Raw genomic sequence first — 20,573 nt, 5'->3', positions numbered from 1 at the left:
CATCATCGTCATCATCGTCATCATCGTCATCATCATCATCATCATCATCGTCATCATCGTCATCATCGTCATCATCGTCATCATCATCATCATCATCATCATCATCATCATCATCATCGTCATCATCATCATCATTTTGTTTTTCTTGACGAGCTAAAACTAAGTGTGACGAATTTGAGGATACCGTAGCAGGTCAGGTGGTGGTTCTTCTGCTTACATTCGATTCCTGTGGGTAGGACTTGTACTGTGGGAGCTGCCGTAGGCGTAGCTGTGCATAACCAGTGTTGGCTAAATGATGACGGTGTTATGTTGCGGCGACCACCAAGGCGAAGTTCCAGTTCTATCATGTCTTTTTCTGACAAAACTGGCTGACGACGGCCTATTTATGCGCTTGATGAATATTTTATAACTTTGTGCTTATCAAGTATATGTTTTGCGTGAGTTAGAAAAAAGCCAAGCAGCGATGAATTCATTCGATGAGCAGGTTTCCTCACCAAAGAGGGAAGTACGTATCGTGTCCACAGCGGAGGTCGAGAAACACACAGTGAGTAAATTTACACAGTAGAAGAAGTCAGAGTTAGAAATACGTGACTGACTGAGCTGAGCGAGTCTGTCGTGGTGAAGCATTATCATCTTAAATTGGCGTAAATTTACGTGCTAGTAGTAATGACAGTGGCAAAGGGGCTAGACCGTAATTTCTGTTGACACCTGGCATGGCTGGGCTTGTGTTGTTGTGAGTTGTGAGTTGTGTATTTTCAACGTGTGAGCAGTACCCAGTAGGCCTAGCCTGACCAGACACTGTGCTGCGCACAGGGTCTGACATGTGTTAGTGTTTCAACGTTGTAAACGACCGTCACTATTGACGGCAAAATCACATAAAATACCTTTTATTTTGTATGATTTTAAGAGTAATATAATTTGCAACACTTACCTACAGCGTATTTTCCTGATGGTTGAGTTGAATTCGGCGTTTTGTTGGTATCCAGACCTTATTGTTGAATTTTTCGGAGTAGATCGTGCGGTGGCATCTTTTCCTTCGAGAGCTTCACAAAAGCAACAAACTACTACGCATGCGCATTCAGAAGTGGTTGCTTTTTACGTACGCCCGTGCGCCCGTGCGTTTCATGTGTTACGTAAAGCTTGTAGTAGATCCGCGCGTGCTGCACCGGCAATGATTTGAACTTTTTTAGTCGGGGTCATCCGACTATCTCATCACTTCCGCCCCGACTACCTACGTTGTAGTATACGAGAGTGAATGCCATTCATATAACACGCAGATGAGGAGTGAAGCAGTAAGGACGTTTACAGACCTGATTTCAGCCATAGATTTCGGTAAGTTTTAGACGTAATTAAACAAAAAATCGCATACCGGTTATTGAATGATGGTCATAGATTACGATAATTCCTTATATTTTAGTTTTCCACGATTAATAAAGATATTCATGAAGGAAACAGTGAACGATAACAACGTCCGCGAAGGAAAAGAGGTGCAGCGCTGTCGCCAGCGCTGCGTGTAGTTACCAGTAGGCCTAGAGTCTATGTATGGTTGGACCTACTACTCATCGACCGCCTAATGTTTATTTGCTTGATAAGAATATTTAATACTGAAATTCACGTAAAAGACTTAACCTACGTGATTGAGAAAATCCAGCTCTATTAAATGCCGTTGACAGTTCCCTTTTCAATTCGAAGTTTCAGTGCAAAAATATCGCCGACCAACTTGCGTGGCCTCGTTTCAGCTCCCCATGAAACGCCCGTTATTAGGATCGACCGCTGTTTTTGCATTGACAATGCACGCAAACCGGGTTGTATTGAACACCGTGTTGTACGAAGCTTTTTAGAAACTTCCATAGACATTACATTACGATTCGGTGAAAATATTCGGCAAATATTGATTCGAAATTTTGTCCTTGATTAAAACCATTAATGAACAGTGAATTTTCGCGTTTTCCCACACCATCCTCATCAACATTCAAAGCCAATCCATTTTTATGTGCTTTGCGCGCAGTGAAGTGCGTATTAAGCGTTCAGTGCGCCAATGAATACACGGTCGGTTTAAAAGATGGTGGTCGATGTAGGGCTATCATACTGTATCTTGGTATGATGGTGCATAGTCATAGTTAGTACAGCCAAGCAAAACTGGTTTGCATTACAGTGAAGAGCTCCCTAGTTAAATCAAGGAGGTTTTATACATGGAGTTCCAACTGGCTGTAATTTATTCAAACAGTTGTCAGATTTCTATTGATGTACAAAAGAATTCCACTGGTGCACTTGTGCCTTTGATGATCGATGTTCAACGCCGCCGTCTTGCTGAGCAATCTGAAGATTCATTTTGAACGTTATCATAATGTTGGCCATATTTTGCTTATCCATTTATTAAATGAAATGAAATTTCACTTAATGATAGAGCATGTAAAACAAAAGTCAATTCTGTTCAGAAATTTGCACAAAAGAGTAAATCAGAGCTGTATTATGTGAAAATGTTTAAAATTGTACCATCCTGGAAAGCTGGTTTTATCACTTTTCGACTTAATTTCCCCAAATGAAACTAACATGTAATAATCTTCAAGTATAATTCTTTATTGATAGATATATCAGATTAGTGCCCGCGCATGCCCAGTCGAGTAATTTTCATTTTCATTTCAGCATTTTTTCCTCAATTTCTGTTTGCGCATCCTTATGCAATGAGACACGAGTCAATTGTCTTCGTATCGGCGCGGCAGATCCTGTTTGGCACATGCTTCAAATATTTTTGAGCGGCGGCTTCGAACATAGATCAAAGGGAATAACTCTGTTGTTACTCCATCTCTTCAACCTCCTTGGTTAAACACTATCCATGCTAACAACTGCGGTCTGTTTACAACTGATTTTTACAACTTACAAGGCAAGGAAGGGGGAATGCCCTGGGGTTAGCAGCTCCCCTGTCATCATTACTCCTACTTGGTCATGTTAATGTAAATTTAGTGGTTAGTTTAAAAATTAATTTACTTTGATAATTGTAGCCCCTTCCGGCTTCCCTAACTGTTTTCAGCACCACCAAACTAATTTACTCCAGATTTGCCGACTATGGTATTGGTATGGTTAATGGAAGCTTGAGGTTAAATTATAATAAAATGCTAAATCTTCCAATTTTGACAGGGTGGGAGGCTCCCTCTGCTCTGAGAAGAAATCCAGGAGACGCTGCCACACTGCATAGATCTAGAATCTAGCAGTACCAAGTAGTAGGAGTGGTAGTGGGTCTACTTCAATCTCTTGGGTTCTTGCAAAGAAGGTTTGCTTGCAGAAAGAAATTTTGTTGAGTAGATTCTACTAGATCTAACGTCAATTACCATTAAGTCGCCACTACCTAAAGTTGGGGGGGGGGGGACAAAACCATTGTTAATGCGAGATTTTTTTTTTTTTAAATTTCGAATGGATTTTAGGTGGCAGATTAACAAAGTTTGTAAATTTATGCATCCTAAATTGAAGTGTGTGTATAGCAGGTAACACATGCGCTAATGTGGTGCGCTATTGGCGGCGAACTAAATCAGTGGCTATCATTAGTTTGCCAACCCGGGAGTGCATAGGAAATATACACAGGTAAATACGGTCATTGACATTAGTTTTAGGCCTAGAGTAGTATCTATGTGTGGAGACCTGACCACATGAGAATTAGGTCATTGCTATCACGGTATAGACATGTCACTTCACAAATGTTCGGTGCTTCTCATCAGAGCCTATTCAGCAACTGGATGAGGGTTTGTGGTGTGGCGCTTCAGACAGTGGATGCCATTTGTGCTTTGCGCTCTTTGAAATGTATATATACAGGTGCTCATCGTAACGTTAACTGTAACGTTACCGGGTTGGTACGTGAAAAGATTGTCTGGCGTGTAGTTGTAGCGCAACCTCCTTTCTTTCTTTCTTTTTTTCATAAAGTAGAGGTTCTACATCCCTCTGAGTAGAACGTAGGGCATATTCGCACAGTCTAGTCTACAGAAAGTACAATCAAGATTAAATAGCTCGTTATTACTGGTCAAAATATTAAATAGTACCAAAAAAAAAAAAGGTTTTCCCGGCCAATTTTATTGTTTTGTCATTCAATTTCATATGATAAGAGAGCATTTGAATATGCTCATGAATGCAGCATGTAGTGAAGCATCATCGTTCAGAATTGTTTATCTTTGTGCAAATTAACTGATGTGGAAACCGATCTGGCAATTGCGCATTCCAATTCATTGAATGTGTGTATATTTTTGGTAATGGTTATTCATCTCATCTCCACCTGATCGTAAGGCTTATGCCAGCCCTTTCTGAATATTCAAATTCTTAAATGGGCAAACACCGTCATTATACACTGTAGGAACATTCAGATTTAATCTGTAAGATGTCCATGAGAAGGACATTATTCATACTGTTTAATTGAATGTTGAAAATATATTTACGTGGATCATACAAGATGATGAAAAATTGATATGTAAAGCGGAGATTATAAACACAATATGATTAAAGTACAAATTAAAGATTACAAAAACAATGTGATGATTATGATGAAAAGATAGATTTATATTAAAGATCAGATAAAATACTGAGCAAAAGAAAGATAAACAGATAAAGATATTATTAGTTTAAACCTGGGAAGAAACAGCCATCATTTTGTTGATCTTCCACCAGGTATACACCATTCAGGTGTCTGTGGAGGACTGTCAGTGGACGGTCCAGCATCGCTACAGCGAGTTCCATGAGCTGCACGAGACCCTGGTGAGCCAGGGGAAAGTTGAAAGGTCGTTGCTGCCCCCAAAGCGGCTGATTGGTAACCTTTCGAAGAGCTTCGTGGAGAAGCGGCAGCGAGACCTCGAGACGTATCTGGCCAAGGTCCTCCAGTCCAACCATATCATGCCTAAGCCACTCATGCTCTTCCTGGAGTTTGATATCTACGTAAGTGTCATCTGCCTGGAAATCGATCAGATCAATGAAAAAAAAAGGAAACATTCTGGGGATAGCAAACTTGCAATATGGTACCCAAAAAGTGTTCCATACAATCAAATTAAAGCAATAATACAGCATCGTATGTGGTGTATACAGGCAGTCTACGTACAGTAATTCTGATGTTGTTTGTGGAGTTTCTTGAAACTACAAAGATTGAAACAACTACAATTGATCAAAGATTGGGAGAAACTTGATATGCACTGAGATTTTAATTTGTACACTGTTATATTTAATTCAGAATTTCTTTCAGCCAGATTGAAGAGTCCTTGCATTTTATGGAGCTGATATAAATCTTGGCAGTTCTTGAATTCTTTACTTACATTGACATATCATATTTGCTGTCGCTGGTTGACGGTGATGATACAAACCATTAAAAATTTGCTCTGCATGATATTGTAACAGACAAACATATTCTGTATTGCATGATAAACTCTTTCACCGGTGGATTGATAAAGTGATAAGTTAGTGATACCACGAAACAAGTTTTGCATGATATGGTTGATTACACAGTGCTTGGCAATCATATGTCTGTATATACCAATACATGGATTTCTGCTTGATGTGTAATTTGTAGGACATCAATGGAGTATCACAAGCCCTGGCTGCTGAGCTCTTCGCAAAGGGAGACCTGATTCTGGCCAGTCAGGATGTGTGTGAAATGACTCCCATGCAGCTCTTTGCCATCACAGAGCGCCTCAAGATGCCTCTGCCTACATGTGGTGAGTCGGATCCTGAGTCAGGCGTGGGGCTTTGTGTGGTCAAGGGGAGTGGTGTTGGTGGTGTTGATGTTGGTGTTGGTGTTGGTGTTGGTTTCTGTGTCAGTGATGGTGTTGGTGATGGTGGTGATGTTGGTGGCGGTGGTGGTAGTCGTAGTGATGGTGGTTGCAGTGTTGATGATGATGTCGGTGATGGTGGTGATGTTGATGGTGATGGTGGTGGTCGGAAATGTGGTAGTGGTTGCGGTGTTGGTGGATGGTAGTGGTACAGTTGTGGTGATGTTGACATGGTGGTGATGTTGTTGCTGTGGTGATGGCAGTTTTGATGGCTGTTGTTGTCATTGTCATAGTCATCATAATTAGCACACATCTATTGTCGACCTTACTTACAAGCAACACCCACTCATCTTCAATAAATGCATGACTTCAGGGATACACTATCCCCTTGTCATGTCAATAATTAAAGAGCTGGTCAGTTATTTTGTCTGCAACATTTGCTTGAAAACACTCTTCCTGTTAATAGGCACTATTCTTGGTCATAGTTTGGTTATTTTGTGTTCTTCAATTCAGCTGGTGTTTGATAAGAGTTTTAAGATTGCCAGGCTAAGTAGAACTTTAATCAGAGTAATACTTTGAAGTTTGAACATTTGAATGGTGAGAATACTTACCGGTACACATTTATTCTATCTTTACTTGGTTGATACATGTACATACTGGCAATGACATGAAGCATACTTTTGGGCTGATCCTAAAAAAAAAAAAATATATATATATATATATATATATATATATATATATATATCTGTAACTCGCGCTGCAGCAGAGCATTCTCAAAGGATTGCAGAAGTCAGGCGTGTTAGCTACGATGTAGTACTGGTAGTAATTAATCTAAATAAGCCAGTTTGTAATTAGCTCATGTATACATTGGTACAAATGACCTTTCTTTTTTCTCAGTTGGTTAGGCACTTCACTCGTTTTCAAAGCGGTACAATGTATAAGCTTGCCCGATGTAACAATTTACGGATTTCATGTTGAAATAAAGAATGAATCTGCGTTTAGACCAGGTGACCAGAATAGTCCCTCAGTTGACATTTTAGCAGGCATCCATTTCATTTTTGTGTTGAATACAATAACAACCCTTTTCTTTTGATATTGCCAAATTTTAGGCTTGCTGTCAGGTGGATGTTTTGGCAGGTACCATTGAAATAAGGATATTACATGCATAATCATAATCATGATCATAATCATAATCATGCATAATTACATGCAAAGTGGAATTACAAACTCGTCTAATGGGTTAGCTGTGACCACTCTTCTTTATTCTAGATTCTGATGATGCCCATAGCGACATTGGACACATTATGGACTTCATGTCTAGACTTAAGTATCTTCGGGTATGTATAATGCTTTCTGTCTGTCTACACTGTGTCATCCACAGGTGTGACAGTGTTTCTAGACCAACCATTTTTGCAGATTTCAAAGCCTCTCATATTTGATTCCTGATGTGTTTTAGTAATTTGTCAAACTGGTGCACATTCTTTGCCAACAATTCTGGCTTATATGGGAGATGAGAATGAACTGTGCACTTTGCTGTCTATGTTCTGTGTGATGAGTGAATGTCAAGTGGTAATAGAGGAAATTGGGCCATCATTCTGTGATATTGACAACGGAAGAATGTGAGCTAGAAAGTTTTGAAACTAATGCATGGGCTTGATGTGACGATTCTGCAGAAAAAAAAAAGACAAGAATTGAAAACAATGGATTTCATAGGTAAACATTGGGAGAATTAAACTGTTTCCTAAGTGTACCAAGGTAATGATAAAAAGAGAGGTTAATTGCCTCCTACGCTGCCAACTGGCAATTTGTTATATTTAGATGTTGAATTAATCATACTCATAAGATACTATTAATAAATCTCATTGTTTTACTTCTAAGGCTAAAATGATGGTACCATATGAGTCATGTGGCATTGGAACAAAAGACTTTGGTTACTATGCTAGTTGTGAATCATTTCCCATCACTCAGGAAATACCTAGGGTACACATGCCATGGTAAGGTCATTTTGTACAAATTTCCTTGTCTTCATGTTCATGTCCCATTTTCTCTTCTTTTTTTTTTTCTAAAAAAGAAAAAGAAAACTCTGATCCCACAATTCTTTTCTCCGTGGATATTTGTGTAGGTTTCCCCCCCCCCCCCCCCCCCCCCCCCGCTTTATAATGTAGTCCTAGGGTATGTGTGAATCAGTACAGGGCCTTTCACTGGTCCATTTTACTTTATCATCTCTTCAGCGATTTCTGTTTGATTCCACTTGCTATTTTTTGACCCCTTGCAGATTGTAGGATCTACTGCCAGGCTTGGTTCCAGCTCCAGAAAAGTAGATGAACTGCCCTATGACCTTTCCTACTTCAAAGCAATCAAACACCTACAGGTACTTCAGTTTCAAGAAAACTTTGCTAACCTTTCTTTAGCAAAAAAAAGAAAAAAAAAGAAAAAAGAGAGAAAAAAAAAGGAAAGATTAATGATCAGTGATAACTACCGGAAGCTGCAGTGCTTAAATTTTATCAGTTGTCCCGTCTGTGTAAATATGTCATGTTTCTGACGTATTCAGGAAGCTTGGTTTTGTTTTTTGTTTTTGTTTTTCACTGAAGATGACATTAGGGAAATATTTTGCAAAGATGCAAAATATTTTAAGTTTGTTTCATCTGTTGACTATCATTGTTGGTATCAGACATTAGCAAGTGGCCAGAGGCATGTATCCAATGCACATTTTAGTTGCCTTCATATAAAGCACTGCCAAAGGATAAATAATGGTCAACAGAAATGATAGCAAATGGACACATGGAAATGATTATGACATGTTAAAAAGAAAATGCAAGACTTGTCGGCAAAATGTTCAGAAAGTCAGTAGGTACTACAGTGTGGTATGTTGCCTTGTTAGATGATTTCTGAATGATTTATGTGATTGTACAATCCTCCTACACTTCCAAGTATTTGTTTCATTTTCTCTTATCTGCAGCTGTTGAATCACTGCATTTGTTTTTTTCAACTCACTAGTCACTTGAGTTTTATTTTCCTGTAGTATAATAAATTCACAGTGGCTATTAGATTTATGGCTACTCGAGACTGATACTATATCTTTGTGGCTTCGTGATTCATGATTAGGTTTTAGAAATTTAAGTCTAAGTTATACATTGAGAACTTGCCATGTTGCTGGCCAAATACACATAGGACTATATTTCACAGTGAAAGTAACGTATGAAACTAACTTGAATGTGCTTTATCTCTTTGTAGATTGATGTCTGTAATGCGAAGCTCATCGCTGGCATAGAGGAAGTGAAACGGCACATTACTTTTCTGGCTGTGAACCGAACACTGTCATCTTTACAAGTGAGTTCTTGCCTGCATTCTGTATTCCTTAAAGTGCAGTGTCTGCTACTGGCATGCATTTGAAAAAAAGGAAACTTCACTCCATGTTTAAGTTACCAAAAACAGTCAAGTCTAAGGCTGCGTTTGAGCGCTCAAAGGCAAACCAAAGCGAACCGATCTAAAGCTACATTCTATTTGTAAATGAGTATCGTATCATACACATGCCAGATTTGAAGCATGCGAACGTTCTGCAGAGAAAGCGTACCTCATGAGTTATTTTATTAAGGGCGTCAGATGTTTTGTAACAACAGGGTCATGTACACAACTGGTGCACTTACACTGCTTACAGGTGTCCCTAACAAAGAAAATTGACTCTTTGCATCATGACGTATAAATGCATGTCATGATCGTTCTTCTCATGCCAGCTTCTGGTATGGTTATGGTATACTGATTGGAGCACATTGGAAAGTGGTCCACTTTTTGCTCGGTATAGTACGGTAAGGTACACTTCTGACACGTTCCAGCGCTCCTGTGGTGCAGGTATATTACAGAATAGTAGGCTTTAGAAGAGCACTTGAACACACCTAGACAAACAAATCAATGAAAGTTTGATTGAAACCAGACAAAGAAGTTGAAGAAAGTTGTGGAGTTTTCAACTTTGAATATAATTAAATTCCTGCAAAATCCTGAAAGGGACTCTGTGATGTTTCCTGGTTAGATGCAGCATTGACATATTACCTTACAGCTCTCCCTCAGGTAACGAATAATACACATCACTAAGGGCATTGATAAGAATTTCTCACACAAGGTACCTTTGGAACAGTCTCAGATACTCGAGGCGATAGCGTAGGGCATTTGAACTGCTTTGGAGGTACCGAGTGTGGGTAATGCCAGAACAAAATGATGTGTCATACTTATTTTATGAAATGATGAAGCAGATCATCAAAAGAATTTCAAGATGTATGTGTTAAAAATCCCACGGCAGCCATTTTTACGAGTGAAGTATTAATGACATTTTGCCTGGTCACCATCACAATGTGAAAGTGCCAATAGCCTATCATTATACTTTCAGTAGTAACGACCGGTCATAAGCAAAATTATGTGATAGGCAATATAAATGCCTAGTCACATACACACTCTCAGCCAGCTCAACCAATCATGTGATGAGGATCTGCTTCATCATTTTATAATGAATAATACTGTTAGTTAAAAATTGAAACAGAAGTATCAGTAATTCAGTTACTAAAGCTCCCACTTTAAAAACAAAAGTCACTGCTGTTCACAGTAACTTGGATGTAAAGATGATATTTTTCTTTTGGTTTGAATTTCTTTGAAGACCAGGAAATTGTGCAGATAAACTTGTAAAAAGTTAAGACTATTTACCCCATCTCATTTGCTTAAGTGTGTTGTGACCAAAAACGTTTGTTCTGCCTGAAACATTTTAGAACTAGAAACTCCATAACTTTTCCTTTTATTTTATTTTATTTTTTTTTGTTGGTCTGATTATGTCGAAACTGTAATTGTTATGAATAAACACTTGAACCTTCATAGGTATTGCTTGCTCCTCAAACATGTCTGCCCTCGTTTATCCCCTGCATGAAGACGTCACCCAACAAGTCCTTGGAGATTTTTGCTGCCAAAACCATCTTCTTGTCATTATATCACCTTTGATACAACCCTGACTTTCACACAAAACCAAAATGAAATTTGCGAAAGTTTACAACTATGAGAGAGAAACAGGAACTCCTTCCTCATTGAATACATTGCCAATGCGAGAATCAATTATAGATGATGCAGTTATGATGCTTTTAGAAATTTTGCGCCTGAAACAGAGGATTGGCTATTAACAATAAAAGGCTATATTTTAAATTGAAAGAGAATTTTCAGCCCCACCTTTATGAAACACTATCATTGAGTGATAGGAATAGTGAATATTGCGCCAAAACCGTGGAAAATGTGGTCTCTGAGATGTGAAGGGTTAATGGAGCATTATTGCTGTCTCATGTCCCTCATCAGGATATTCTTCTCCCGAATGCTGGTCAGTGGGAGGCCCTGGCTGGAGCCAGCGGTCAAGACCTCATGAAGGTGGTGCCGCCCTGGAGTGCAGTGAAGCAGGCTGATTTCAGCCACAACAGCTTGACCAGTATTGACCATTCAGTGGTAAGCATATCCTTCCAATTAGTATGCATTTTAATAGTAGTTACAATCAAATTTTAAAAAAAGAAAAGAGAAAGATATCCAAGCCATGTAGAATGGCTGTCTAATTTTGGTGGAAAAAAATCACAGAACGTAGAAGAAATTGATCTAGCTGTAAGGACACATACAGCAGCAAAATAATCTGCACTTGCAAAGACATGTACCCTTACTGTTGCACATTCCCTGTCTTCAACTCTCACCTCACCCCCTACCTCTACCCCTTTCTCATTTGCCCTCTTCACACTCCCTTTGTCCTCTGTGCCCCCCCCCCCCATATTGTATGTCAATATCCCATACATTGTATCTCACCCTAGGCATTTGAGGGAGGGAGGGATGGTCTTATCACAGAAACCCCACTCTATGTGACAAATGACAATCTTACAACAAAGTACAGTTGAACCTCTCATCTCCGGCCTCCCTTTATCCGGATCTCTCTATTATACGGACGCAATCTCGCCGTGATTTTTTTTTCAAAATAATTACGGGAGGAAAGGGGTATTCCCAACTCCTTGAGAACTCCTACACAAACACACATGAATTACAGATTACTTCCAACATGATTAACATACATTACATCAAATTTCCTTCCAAATTGCTTACCTTCAGACATTTTAACATCCCCAAACATCCCCAAATCAATCGAAGAACATGGACAGATTATGCGCTCGAGTCCTCTCATATCGCATTGCCACATATAGGTCCATACACAGCCGTCGATATGACTAGATAGACATGCATTTTGAAGCGTAGTTTTGTCGACTCAGACTGTTTATTTTCATGATCTACTTGATACATTTCTTAATAATTATTTAGGTAAATCATTCCAAGAATTTATAAAAAGAAAATGATTTCATTCTTGCAAACACGAACCTCTATTTTGGGGTCTGTTACTGAGTGTAACAATGAAAAGGTTGCAGTATACACATTACTACATGTGGTACTACAATGGGCTACATCAGTACATGTGTATGTACATTGTATATGTACATGTATAAAGCATTGAGTCTCCCGTATCCGGCCAAATCCCTTATCCGGATGAACCCCGGTCCCGACTTGTCCGGATACGAGAGGTTCAACTGTACTGTAATTGTTAAAGGCACACGGTCCCTGTGGTGTAGTCAAATGCATATGCGGGCGCACGGCGCAAGTTTCCCATAGAGACCTACCCCATCGACTCCTCTTTAGCGCTTATGCTGTGACCCATTTCCCCGAGTCCGAAGAAGTCCGATCCACTGTAGTCAGTGGTCCAATCACAGTTCGGCTCATGATTCGGCTGAGGGGGATGACAGCTTTAGCAAACTTCTTTTGTGATGTCATAATAAGAAGCACATATGCACGCACCCTGGCATTACTACAGACTGCACGATGCGCAGAGAAGACAACGAAGGCAACGTTACTTAGCAACACCTACGCGCTTTACTCTTGATGACAGCTCAACTTCGGCAATCTTCGTATCAGTGCTAACGGTGATCGGCAGTATCATCAACGGCGCCCTCTACTCTACCGGGACTATGTGCCTTTAATGCATCACAGATTATAAAAGATATGTAATCCTTACGTAGCGACAGTTAGTTTCAGAACAGATGTATGTGCCAATTGATGAAGAAAGACACACATCAGTGGTGCAGGTTGAGATATACAATCCTCTTGATTGGCTGTACGTCTGTGCATTTCATACTATCCCTCTACATCTATTTTCTCTTTTGTCGGATTAATGGCCGCCGTCTCCTTGCTGATCCTCACTCCAACTCTTTCCCCGCAGTGCTTGCTGCCGTACGTACAGCAGCTGAACCTGAGTCACAACCAGCTGAGGGTGGTGGACCATCTCCAGCACCTCCCCGCCATGACCCACCTCAACCTGTCCTACAACCAGCTCTCCTCCCTGGAGAACCTCAACACCCGGCTGGGCAACGTCCACACCTTGCTCCTGACCAAAAATGACCTGTCCAGCCTGCAGGGCCTCTCCAAGCTCTACTCGCTGGTCAAGCTGGACATCCGGTCAAACATAATCGAGCACGTGAGTTTTAGATCGATTATAAGGTTTTAATTGGCAACTTATGATGTTAGGATGTGCCCATATCATATGTACACACTTTAGTTGATGTCCATTGATGAAACAGATTGTTGTAGATTGGTTAGGAAGTGTTTGGATGCAATGTTATGATATGAGAAAAAATAATGATAGGAGAATAGGTAGTGATAGGCAAAAAGGTAACGAAAGGAGAAAAGGTAATGACATTCAATCGAGAGTGTAAAGTAAATATTCGGTACATCTTATCTTTACCTATTTCCTTCATCTTCATGCTCAAAACACATGAGCACACAACCATGCATTTCAAGCTCAACACAATTTCTGAATTACATGTGAATCTTGTGAAAGAGGAGATGGGATATTCATTCTCAAGGATCAAGGCCTTTATAAATGTGTCGTCCATAGAGCTGTCTTGTAATTGCAGCCTCTGTTTGAGCGAGAGAGAGAGAAATGTTGGAGTAGTGCTCAGAAGGATAGATAATGAAATAACTTGAGAGCGAGAAAACCCTTTCACTTTTATGTATCACTGGCAATGTAGCCAACTCCCATAAGGTACATTTTCAGAGTTGCTGAGGACTTGGAGGACAGAAAGCCCACTGACACTACTCCCCTGTTGTCCCCTGGCTTCTTCCTGTTGATTCACAGGTGGTGGAGATCCAGCATGTCTGCAACCTGCCCTGTCTGGAACAGCTCCTCCTCAGCGAGAACCCTGTCACCAACGTGGTGGACTACCGTACCAAGGTCCTAGAGCTCTTTGAGGATCGCTTCATGGAACTCAGTCTAGACGGGCACAAGCCGTCTGAGAAGGAGAAAGTAGGTTTCATTCCCCCACCCCCCACCCCTAAAAAAAGAGAGAAATATTTGCAAGATGTAATCTGTTCTTCTTTTTTTTTATAGTTTCAGAGAGGCAAAACTGTCATGCTTAGTAGTTGTTTAATTATGCAGTGGCAGACATGGGAAGATAAACTCTCTTTCTAAATCCTCCTTAGATGTATTAATGATATAGATAAGTTTTATTGATACAGCGACTCTAGTATTGTCAATGACACATATCCATATGTTGGAAAGAATATGACTTTGAATATTCTCAAAGAAATTTTAAGTTTATACACAAAGGATGAATGTTATGCATCTTTCTTGCCTGCCAACTGTTCTGATCCAGTAGGAAGATTCCTTATTTTCCACTACCAGAGCAGCAGCTGTAAGTCAGAATTTTGCTTGTACTTTATGGGACCATCTGTTCATGCTAAAGGCATTGAAAAGTTATGAAATTCCTGTCTTTACGTATTTTACTCCCATTTTGTCTGATTTGGTGAACTTTAATGTCAGCGGAAATGGTCTTGCTTTGTGTCCTACACCCAAGTATGACACTATGATCCCTGCTGAATAGTTACATAAAGCAGTGCTATATTACTTACACTTAATATTTGAGGCAGGCTGCTTTCAGAAGTTTGTCATTATTACGTTTTTGTTATGAATTGCTACCTCCACGCATGCAGGACACTGTCAACATTCTGAAGGCAATCAAGAAATCCAAAGACTACCGCCCCTTCGTGGGCTCAAAGCACAACTCTCCCAAGGTTTGTACATCAGTTGATCATCCAATACTTCTCCCTGTCCACTGGTACATATCTCTTCTATCTCCAGTCTAGTTTTGTGCAGGCAGAATCTGCAACATTTTACCACAGAGCTAAGTGTGTTTTTTAGACATGCACAAGAGATGTTGCTTTTTAGTGGCATATATTGCAAATGTATTGTTCTCTTTAATTTGATATTTACATTTTGCATATCAAGATAGGATATGATTCAACTTACAGGGATACTATACTTTGTAAACAGCCGTGACTCTAGCAAGCATTGCATGATTCTAAAATGATTTTGTAGTGAAAATATTGACTAACCTGAAGATCAATTTACGTTGAGTGAACCTCCCCACCCCCCCCCCCAAAAAAAAAAAATCATTATCAGTTTCAATATTGCACTAAATCACAAATGAGACTTGGTAGAGCAGTATGTCTCAGTTTCTTACCTGTTGTCATGTATTTGATAGCTGTTGATGCGAGAGTCTTAATTTATAAGACTTTTCTCTTTTTTATTTTGTTTTTGTGTAGGATGTTCATGCAGATCTGAAAAAGGAATGCTACGAATTTCTTGATATACAGTACCACATTATTTGTGTATAATGCATTTCCTTTTGTTGTGCACTTCACAACATTATCTTCATTTCAGTGTGCATCACATCATCGAGGTTTGGAAAAAGTTGTAGACAGATCTCGCCTTCCTAGTTACAATTACTCTCATCAAAATTTCTTGTAACACGATTCCATCACATTTCTTCCGTGCACTTGCTCACTAAAGATCAAGCCAATTCAGAATACTGCACTCTTCTGTTGATCACTTCTTTCTGAGTTCTGTAACTATTTGGTACTTGTAACTTACCCAAACGCTGTCCGGAAAAGAAAAAGAGATGCATTTTTCAGACAGCAATGCACAAAAAGCCACAAGCACAATGAAGATCAAAGATATTCTGCATGATCTCACATGTATCTTTCTAAGCATCAGCTGCAAGTTAGCACATTGTATGCTGTAAGCAAATTCAAGGGAATGTTATGTCTTCTACTTCCATTTGAATTTCTTACAGCCCAGAGGAACAAAATCAAGTCACAGAGGCATGGATGCATCATGCTTCCAAATTTGAGAAATATTGCCTTGAAATGAGTGAGAAAGAAGTGAACTAGGTAGTGTAGGCCTACATGTCTGGGCCTAGCTGGGTCTATATTGTTACATTTCAGAAATCAGTGACATTCTTGTCATGGTACACTTCTACTTTGAGATATAACTGCTCAACTGTGCACTTTAGCAGGTAAACAGCATTTTCTAACATTTGCAAACAATGTTGGTCTCCTTTGATATCAGTTATGCTTTTATTTCACCACCAAAGAATGCACATTTTCCAACAGATTTTCATTTTCTTTTGTTTTGTATTTTGTTTGTTTTGTTTGCTTGGTGCATCCCACAGAAAGTAGTCCACGAGGCAGCGATAGCAGACCCTAGTTCATCCAAGAAAGGCTCTAATATTTCCTCCTTACCTGCTAAGCTCACAGGTGACTTCCAATGTCCAGCTAGTAGAAAAACATTAGGCACTTCACATCAGATTTTTCTCAAGATTTCACTCTGATCTGTACAGACAAGGAAATGCTCGCCTTGCAGATGCATATAAACCCAATTTTTTTACGTGACAAATTTCATTTTGGAAAATGATTTCCAAAAGCCATATTCCTGTTTGTAGTTGAAATAGACAAATAATGACAGAAATCATAACTGGGATGGAACCATTGAGTTTCAATGACTCTACTCAACTGCACATGCCTAAACATTGTGAACATTTAGAATTGATTTTGTGTATTGACAGCACATATGTGATGAGTGTATTCCATTACTTTTAGCAGTATGTTGCCAAAATGTGTATCGAATATATGCTGCTGTCTTTTAACTTTCATATCATAAAACTCAAATACATGTCACTGATACATGAGAGTGCAAGTGCCAAAGCATTGCAATCACAATACTGGTGATTTACAAATTGGCAACTTGTGATATCAGAAATACTCAGACATTTGATTGTAAGTTTGAGTTTATTTTTCAATTTCTATTGCTTGGGCTGTTTATTTCTAGCAATGTATTGAACAGTAAAATCCTGTAGTCTTAATTTATTCCCGTTCACATGGATGTCAAAAAATACAATACAATTGGAAGTTGTGTCCAATGCAGTTTTCTCTGATGTCAAAATATTTTCTTGTACTTTGTCTTGTTATAGTCAAGGCTTTCTTGTGTAAATGTATTGAGATGTTTTCTGTTGTTTGACCAACCAAAGGCTGCAAACATTATGGGTTTACAGTGTAACAAACAAATTTTGTTTCCCTCTGATGAAATACCTGCAAATATAGCTTAGGCAAAGGTAGGATAACCATAACATTGCCTTGTGTAGTATTAGAAGGTGTCTTTCTATGTCCAGTGATATAACTGTCCGTGCTGTGTGCTGTGTGCATGTTTCCCAGGAGACGACCCAGAGTTCAAGGCCAAGGTAGAGTCGCTACGGCAACAGGGGGGCAAGGCGTGGCTCAGCATCTTCAACGAGATGTCTGACCCCAGCGGGAGTGATGTTGACAGCGTCGCGGAAAAGAAGATGGGACAGGAGGGCAGAGGGAAAAAAGACAAATCAAAAAGGTATTAAGCAGTATATATGAGTTTACATTACTCTCTACAACCATTGTTTCCAGTCATAGAAATGAGTGTCACATATCTGTTGGCTTTCTGTGGTTTGTTTTTAAAGTCTCTTCAAAGTGCTTATACAGTGTAGGGCATGGAAATTATTTAGATGGTTCTTTTTTTTTCAGATTTGTTGAAGGACAATTGCAAAAATTTGTAGCATTCCAAAATTTTTATTCTATATGCATAAAATATTCATACTCTCAGCTGCTCTTACTGTTTATGATAAAGGTAGTCTTTAGCTCAAATTGTGTGTATTCTGCATGTAATGTGCTGTTTTTTACATTGGATTCAATAGAAATGTATAGCTTTTCCAAAGTGGATTTATATCAGTCAGAGTGATGTATCTTTTATGATCTCTACAATGTGAGGTTCAAGCTTTAAGAAGTGAAAGATCAAATTTACAAATTTATTTCAGAGCACGATCAAGGTCACGGTCACCCAAGCCCAAGTCTGGGCCGCCCCCGGACCAGCCACGCCCACTCCAGCAGGTCAAGTTGAGTCCCAAGGCCTTTGCATACCACATCCTGGACGAGGTGAGCCGCCACAACCAGGCTGGCATCACATCCATCCCCAACGTCTTCTCCCAGCTCACCGTTTACTTCCAGGGCCCCAAACTCTTCACGTACGGCCCCAGGCACGAGGCCGCCGGCATGCCCCCTCCCGCCGTCAACGGTCCCACCCTGGAGAAGTACCTGAATCTGATGACGGCCCAGGAGCAGGAGGAGTTGGTTGGGGTTATCAGGGGGGTGAAAAGTGGCTCGGTCAAACTTGCTAGTAAGTCCCCCTCAGAGACGGAAGTTACGGAGGTCTTGAGTCATGTTTTGGCACTGCTAGGATGGACCGACAGGATAGAAAAACCAGCAGAAATGTCAGAAGATTCAAACGTTGAATCCAAAGTCGATCAGAGTGAGTCAAACCTAGACATCAATAATTCCCAGGGTAGTACAGTTGAGGATCCTAAGGAGCAGGCATCTGAAACTGTAGACAGCAGTGAGTTACAGGACACTAGTGTGGATACAGTTGCAGAGCAGCTGGAGCACACAGACATTTCAGTTAAGGTCAGTGAGGAAAAGGAGAGTGCTGAGGAGACTGAAGATTTAGATTCATCTCAAACAGATACCACAGTACTAGATATTCCAAGTGTTGAGTTTGGCCATGAGATAACTGCACCTATCATCAAACCTCAAGTGCAGACACACAGACTCCCAGAGTATGAGGAGTCAGTTATGGATCATTTGTCATCTTGCATCCAGAGAAAAGAGCTGGTGATGAGCCCTTCCATGCAGTGCTTAGCTGTTATGTCTGCCAGAGAACTTGTCAAGTACTTCCATGAGAATGTCACGCAGATAGGACTTACTGCCGAATATCTGCTCCACGTACTCTGGACGAACGTGATCACGTATGCGTGTCCAACAGAGGAAGTGATTTCTTGCGTGATGCTCAGTACGAGGGCGCTGTATGTCTTGTCCGATAAGAATGTGAAGTTCCACCGCGAAGCATGGAAAACCCACCGGCGCATGTGCAGTGACTCGGCCGTCAACAAGTCCCGGCTGAGGTCGGGCAGACTCGAAGAGGCTCCCCATGCCAGTGGAGTGATCCTTAATGCCACGGAATCCATGGAAAACAGGGTGCGCTGCCAGCATGTGATGCTGCTCTCAGACTTGGAAGAGGTCGTGGTGGGCCTGTTTGACCAGAAGATCCGACTCACTGGCCAGTCGGCCGAGAACACCATGACCTTGATCACTAGAAGCTTCAAAGAGACGCACAACTTCCAGCAGCAATTGATGCTGGCCCTGCCATGCCCAGTCAGTCCCCGGGAGGCAGACCAGAGGCCGGGGTCACCCATTGATCTCTACCAGGAGGCCATGAAGGCGAGGCAGGAAGCCGTCATCACGGAATACCGGCATCCTGGTGGTGTCAAGTTCACCTATGCAAATGAGGAAACAATCAATGACCTTACTTATCTGGTGGTGGAGAAGGTGAAGAGTCTCACCCACAATGTCCACGATGTTCATCTCTTGATGTACATGCTGCTCCATCAGATTGGGGATGTCATCAACAACAGTGATTATGAACCCCCTGTGATCGAGACTACACCTCGTTACCCGAGATCCCTCATCCTGACCAATACTCACGCTGCCCTGTGCGTGGAGGACCATGTGTGCTATCCCATTCCAAACTTCTCCAAGCTCCTCCCGGATAGCCAGCAGTACTCCGTCAGCGACGTCCAGCCGATCTTCAATCTCAAAAGGCTGGTGGTGAGTGACTTCTCGTCCTGCGACATCACCCTGATCTTTGAGGTCATCAACGTGGAGGTCGACATCAGCCGGGAGTACTTCACGTCCGATGACCTGCAGGGAGGTGAGAGGCACCACACACCGGACGTTGTGTGGACATTGATGCTTCCCTCTCTGGAAGACAGAGAGAGGTTAATGAAGATGTTGTGTGGGCAATGGAGAGACATGCATAATAAAGAACTCTCAATCCAGGTCAGTGCATAACCAATGACAGTTGTCGTCCATCAGCCAAATGAAAAATTTGCAGGGGGACAGTTAAGAGGTAATATGTTGCGTTGTAACCAACTTTTAAAAAAAAAAGTTTAGCACCGTGGAAAAAACTAATTTCAGAGAAAATAAGATTCTATCAAAATATCATGATGCTCAATATAGATAAAAAAGTACTTGAGAAATATTTTTTGTCCCATGTCAAATGATGCCACTGATAAGTTTCATGGTAGTAGGGTGTGAAGTATGCCCTATCTATTTGGAATTAGTAATTTGACTCTTTGAAAGAAAACATCACCATAGTGCACTAATTTCGAAAAGCTGTAGTCTGGGAGGTAAGACCCCACAGGTGGGGCTCATTTGCTCATCCGATTTGTGGTAACTGGTGTTGCAGGCACAGCCTTATTTTCATTTAGTATGGGTGCCTTCACTCCTGCACTGAGCAAATGATGTGCATAGTGGTTCACTGCGTATACCATATAACAATGTCTGACCACTTAATAGTCATGGGCTACACTTGAA

The 20,573-nt window shown here is 40.6% G+C and overlaps 1 protein-coding gene across 1 annotated transcript; it reads left to right on the top strand.

Moving 5' to 3' along the window:
- The first annotated feature begins 323 nt into the window (after nucleotides 1-323).
- On the top strand, nucleotides 324-20,265 carry LOC139733975 (nischarin-like). The gene is made up of 13 exons (XM_071644786.1): nucleotides 324-544; nucleotides 4,651-4,914; nucleotides 5,540-5,684; nucleotides 7,008-7,075; nucleotides 8,014-8,109; nucleotides 8,973-9,068; nucleotides 11,064-11,207; nucleotides 13,006-13,260; nucleotides 13,921-14,088; nucleotides 14,775-14,855; nucleotides 16,295-16,379; nucleotides 17,334-17,502; nucleotides 17,963-20,265. Exons 1-13 carry the CDS (start codon nucleotides 464-466, stop codon nucleotides 20,046-20,048), a joined length of 3,738 nt encoding a protein of 1,245 aa, XP_071500887.1. The 5' UTR covers nucleotides 324-463; the 3' UTR covers nucleotides 20,049-20,265.
- The last annotated feature ends 308 nt before the right edge of the window (nucleotides 20,266-20,573 follow it).

The sequence above is a fragment of the Diadema antillarum genome, unplaced genomic scaffold (assembly GCF_040938485.1).
Source record: "Diadema antillarum isolate AM-2024a unplaced genomic scaffold, OU_Dant_1.0 seq00000507_RagTag, whole genome shotgun sequence".
In the NCBI taxonomy this organism is placed as follows: Eukaryota; Metazoa; Echinodermata; class Echinoidea; order Diadematoida; family Diadematidae; genus Diadema; species Diadema antillarum.
This window is presented reverse-complemented; position numbering and strand designations above follow the sequence as displayed.

Coding starts and splice junctions, on each gene's coding strand:
- LOC139733975 (XM_071644786.1), top strand. CDS start 464: ATGAATTCATTCGATGAGCAGGTTTCCTCACCAAAGAGGGAAGTACGT. Junction 9,069..11,063: donor GAACACTGTCATCTTTACAA/GTGAGTTCTTGC, acceptor GTCCCTCATCAG/GATATTCTTCTCCCGAATGC. Junction 16,380..17,333: donor CTTACCTGCTAAGCTCACAG/GTGACTTCCAAT, acceptor CATGTTTCCCAG/GAGACGACCCAGAGTTCAAG.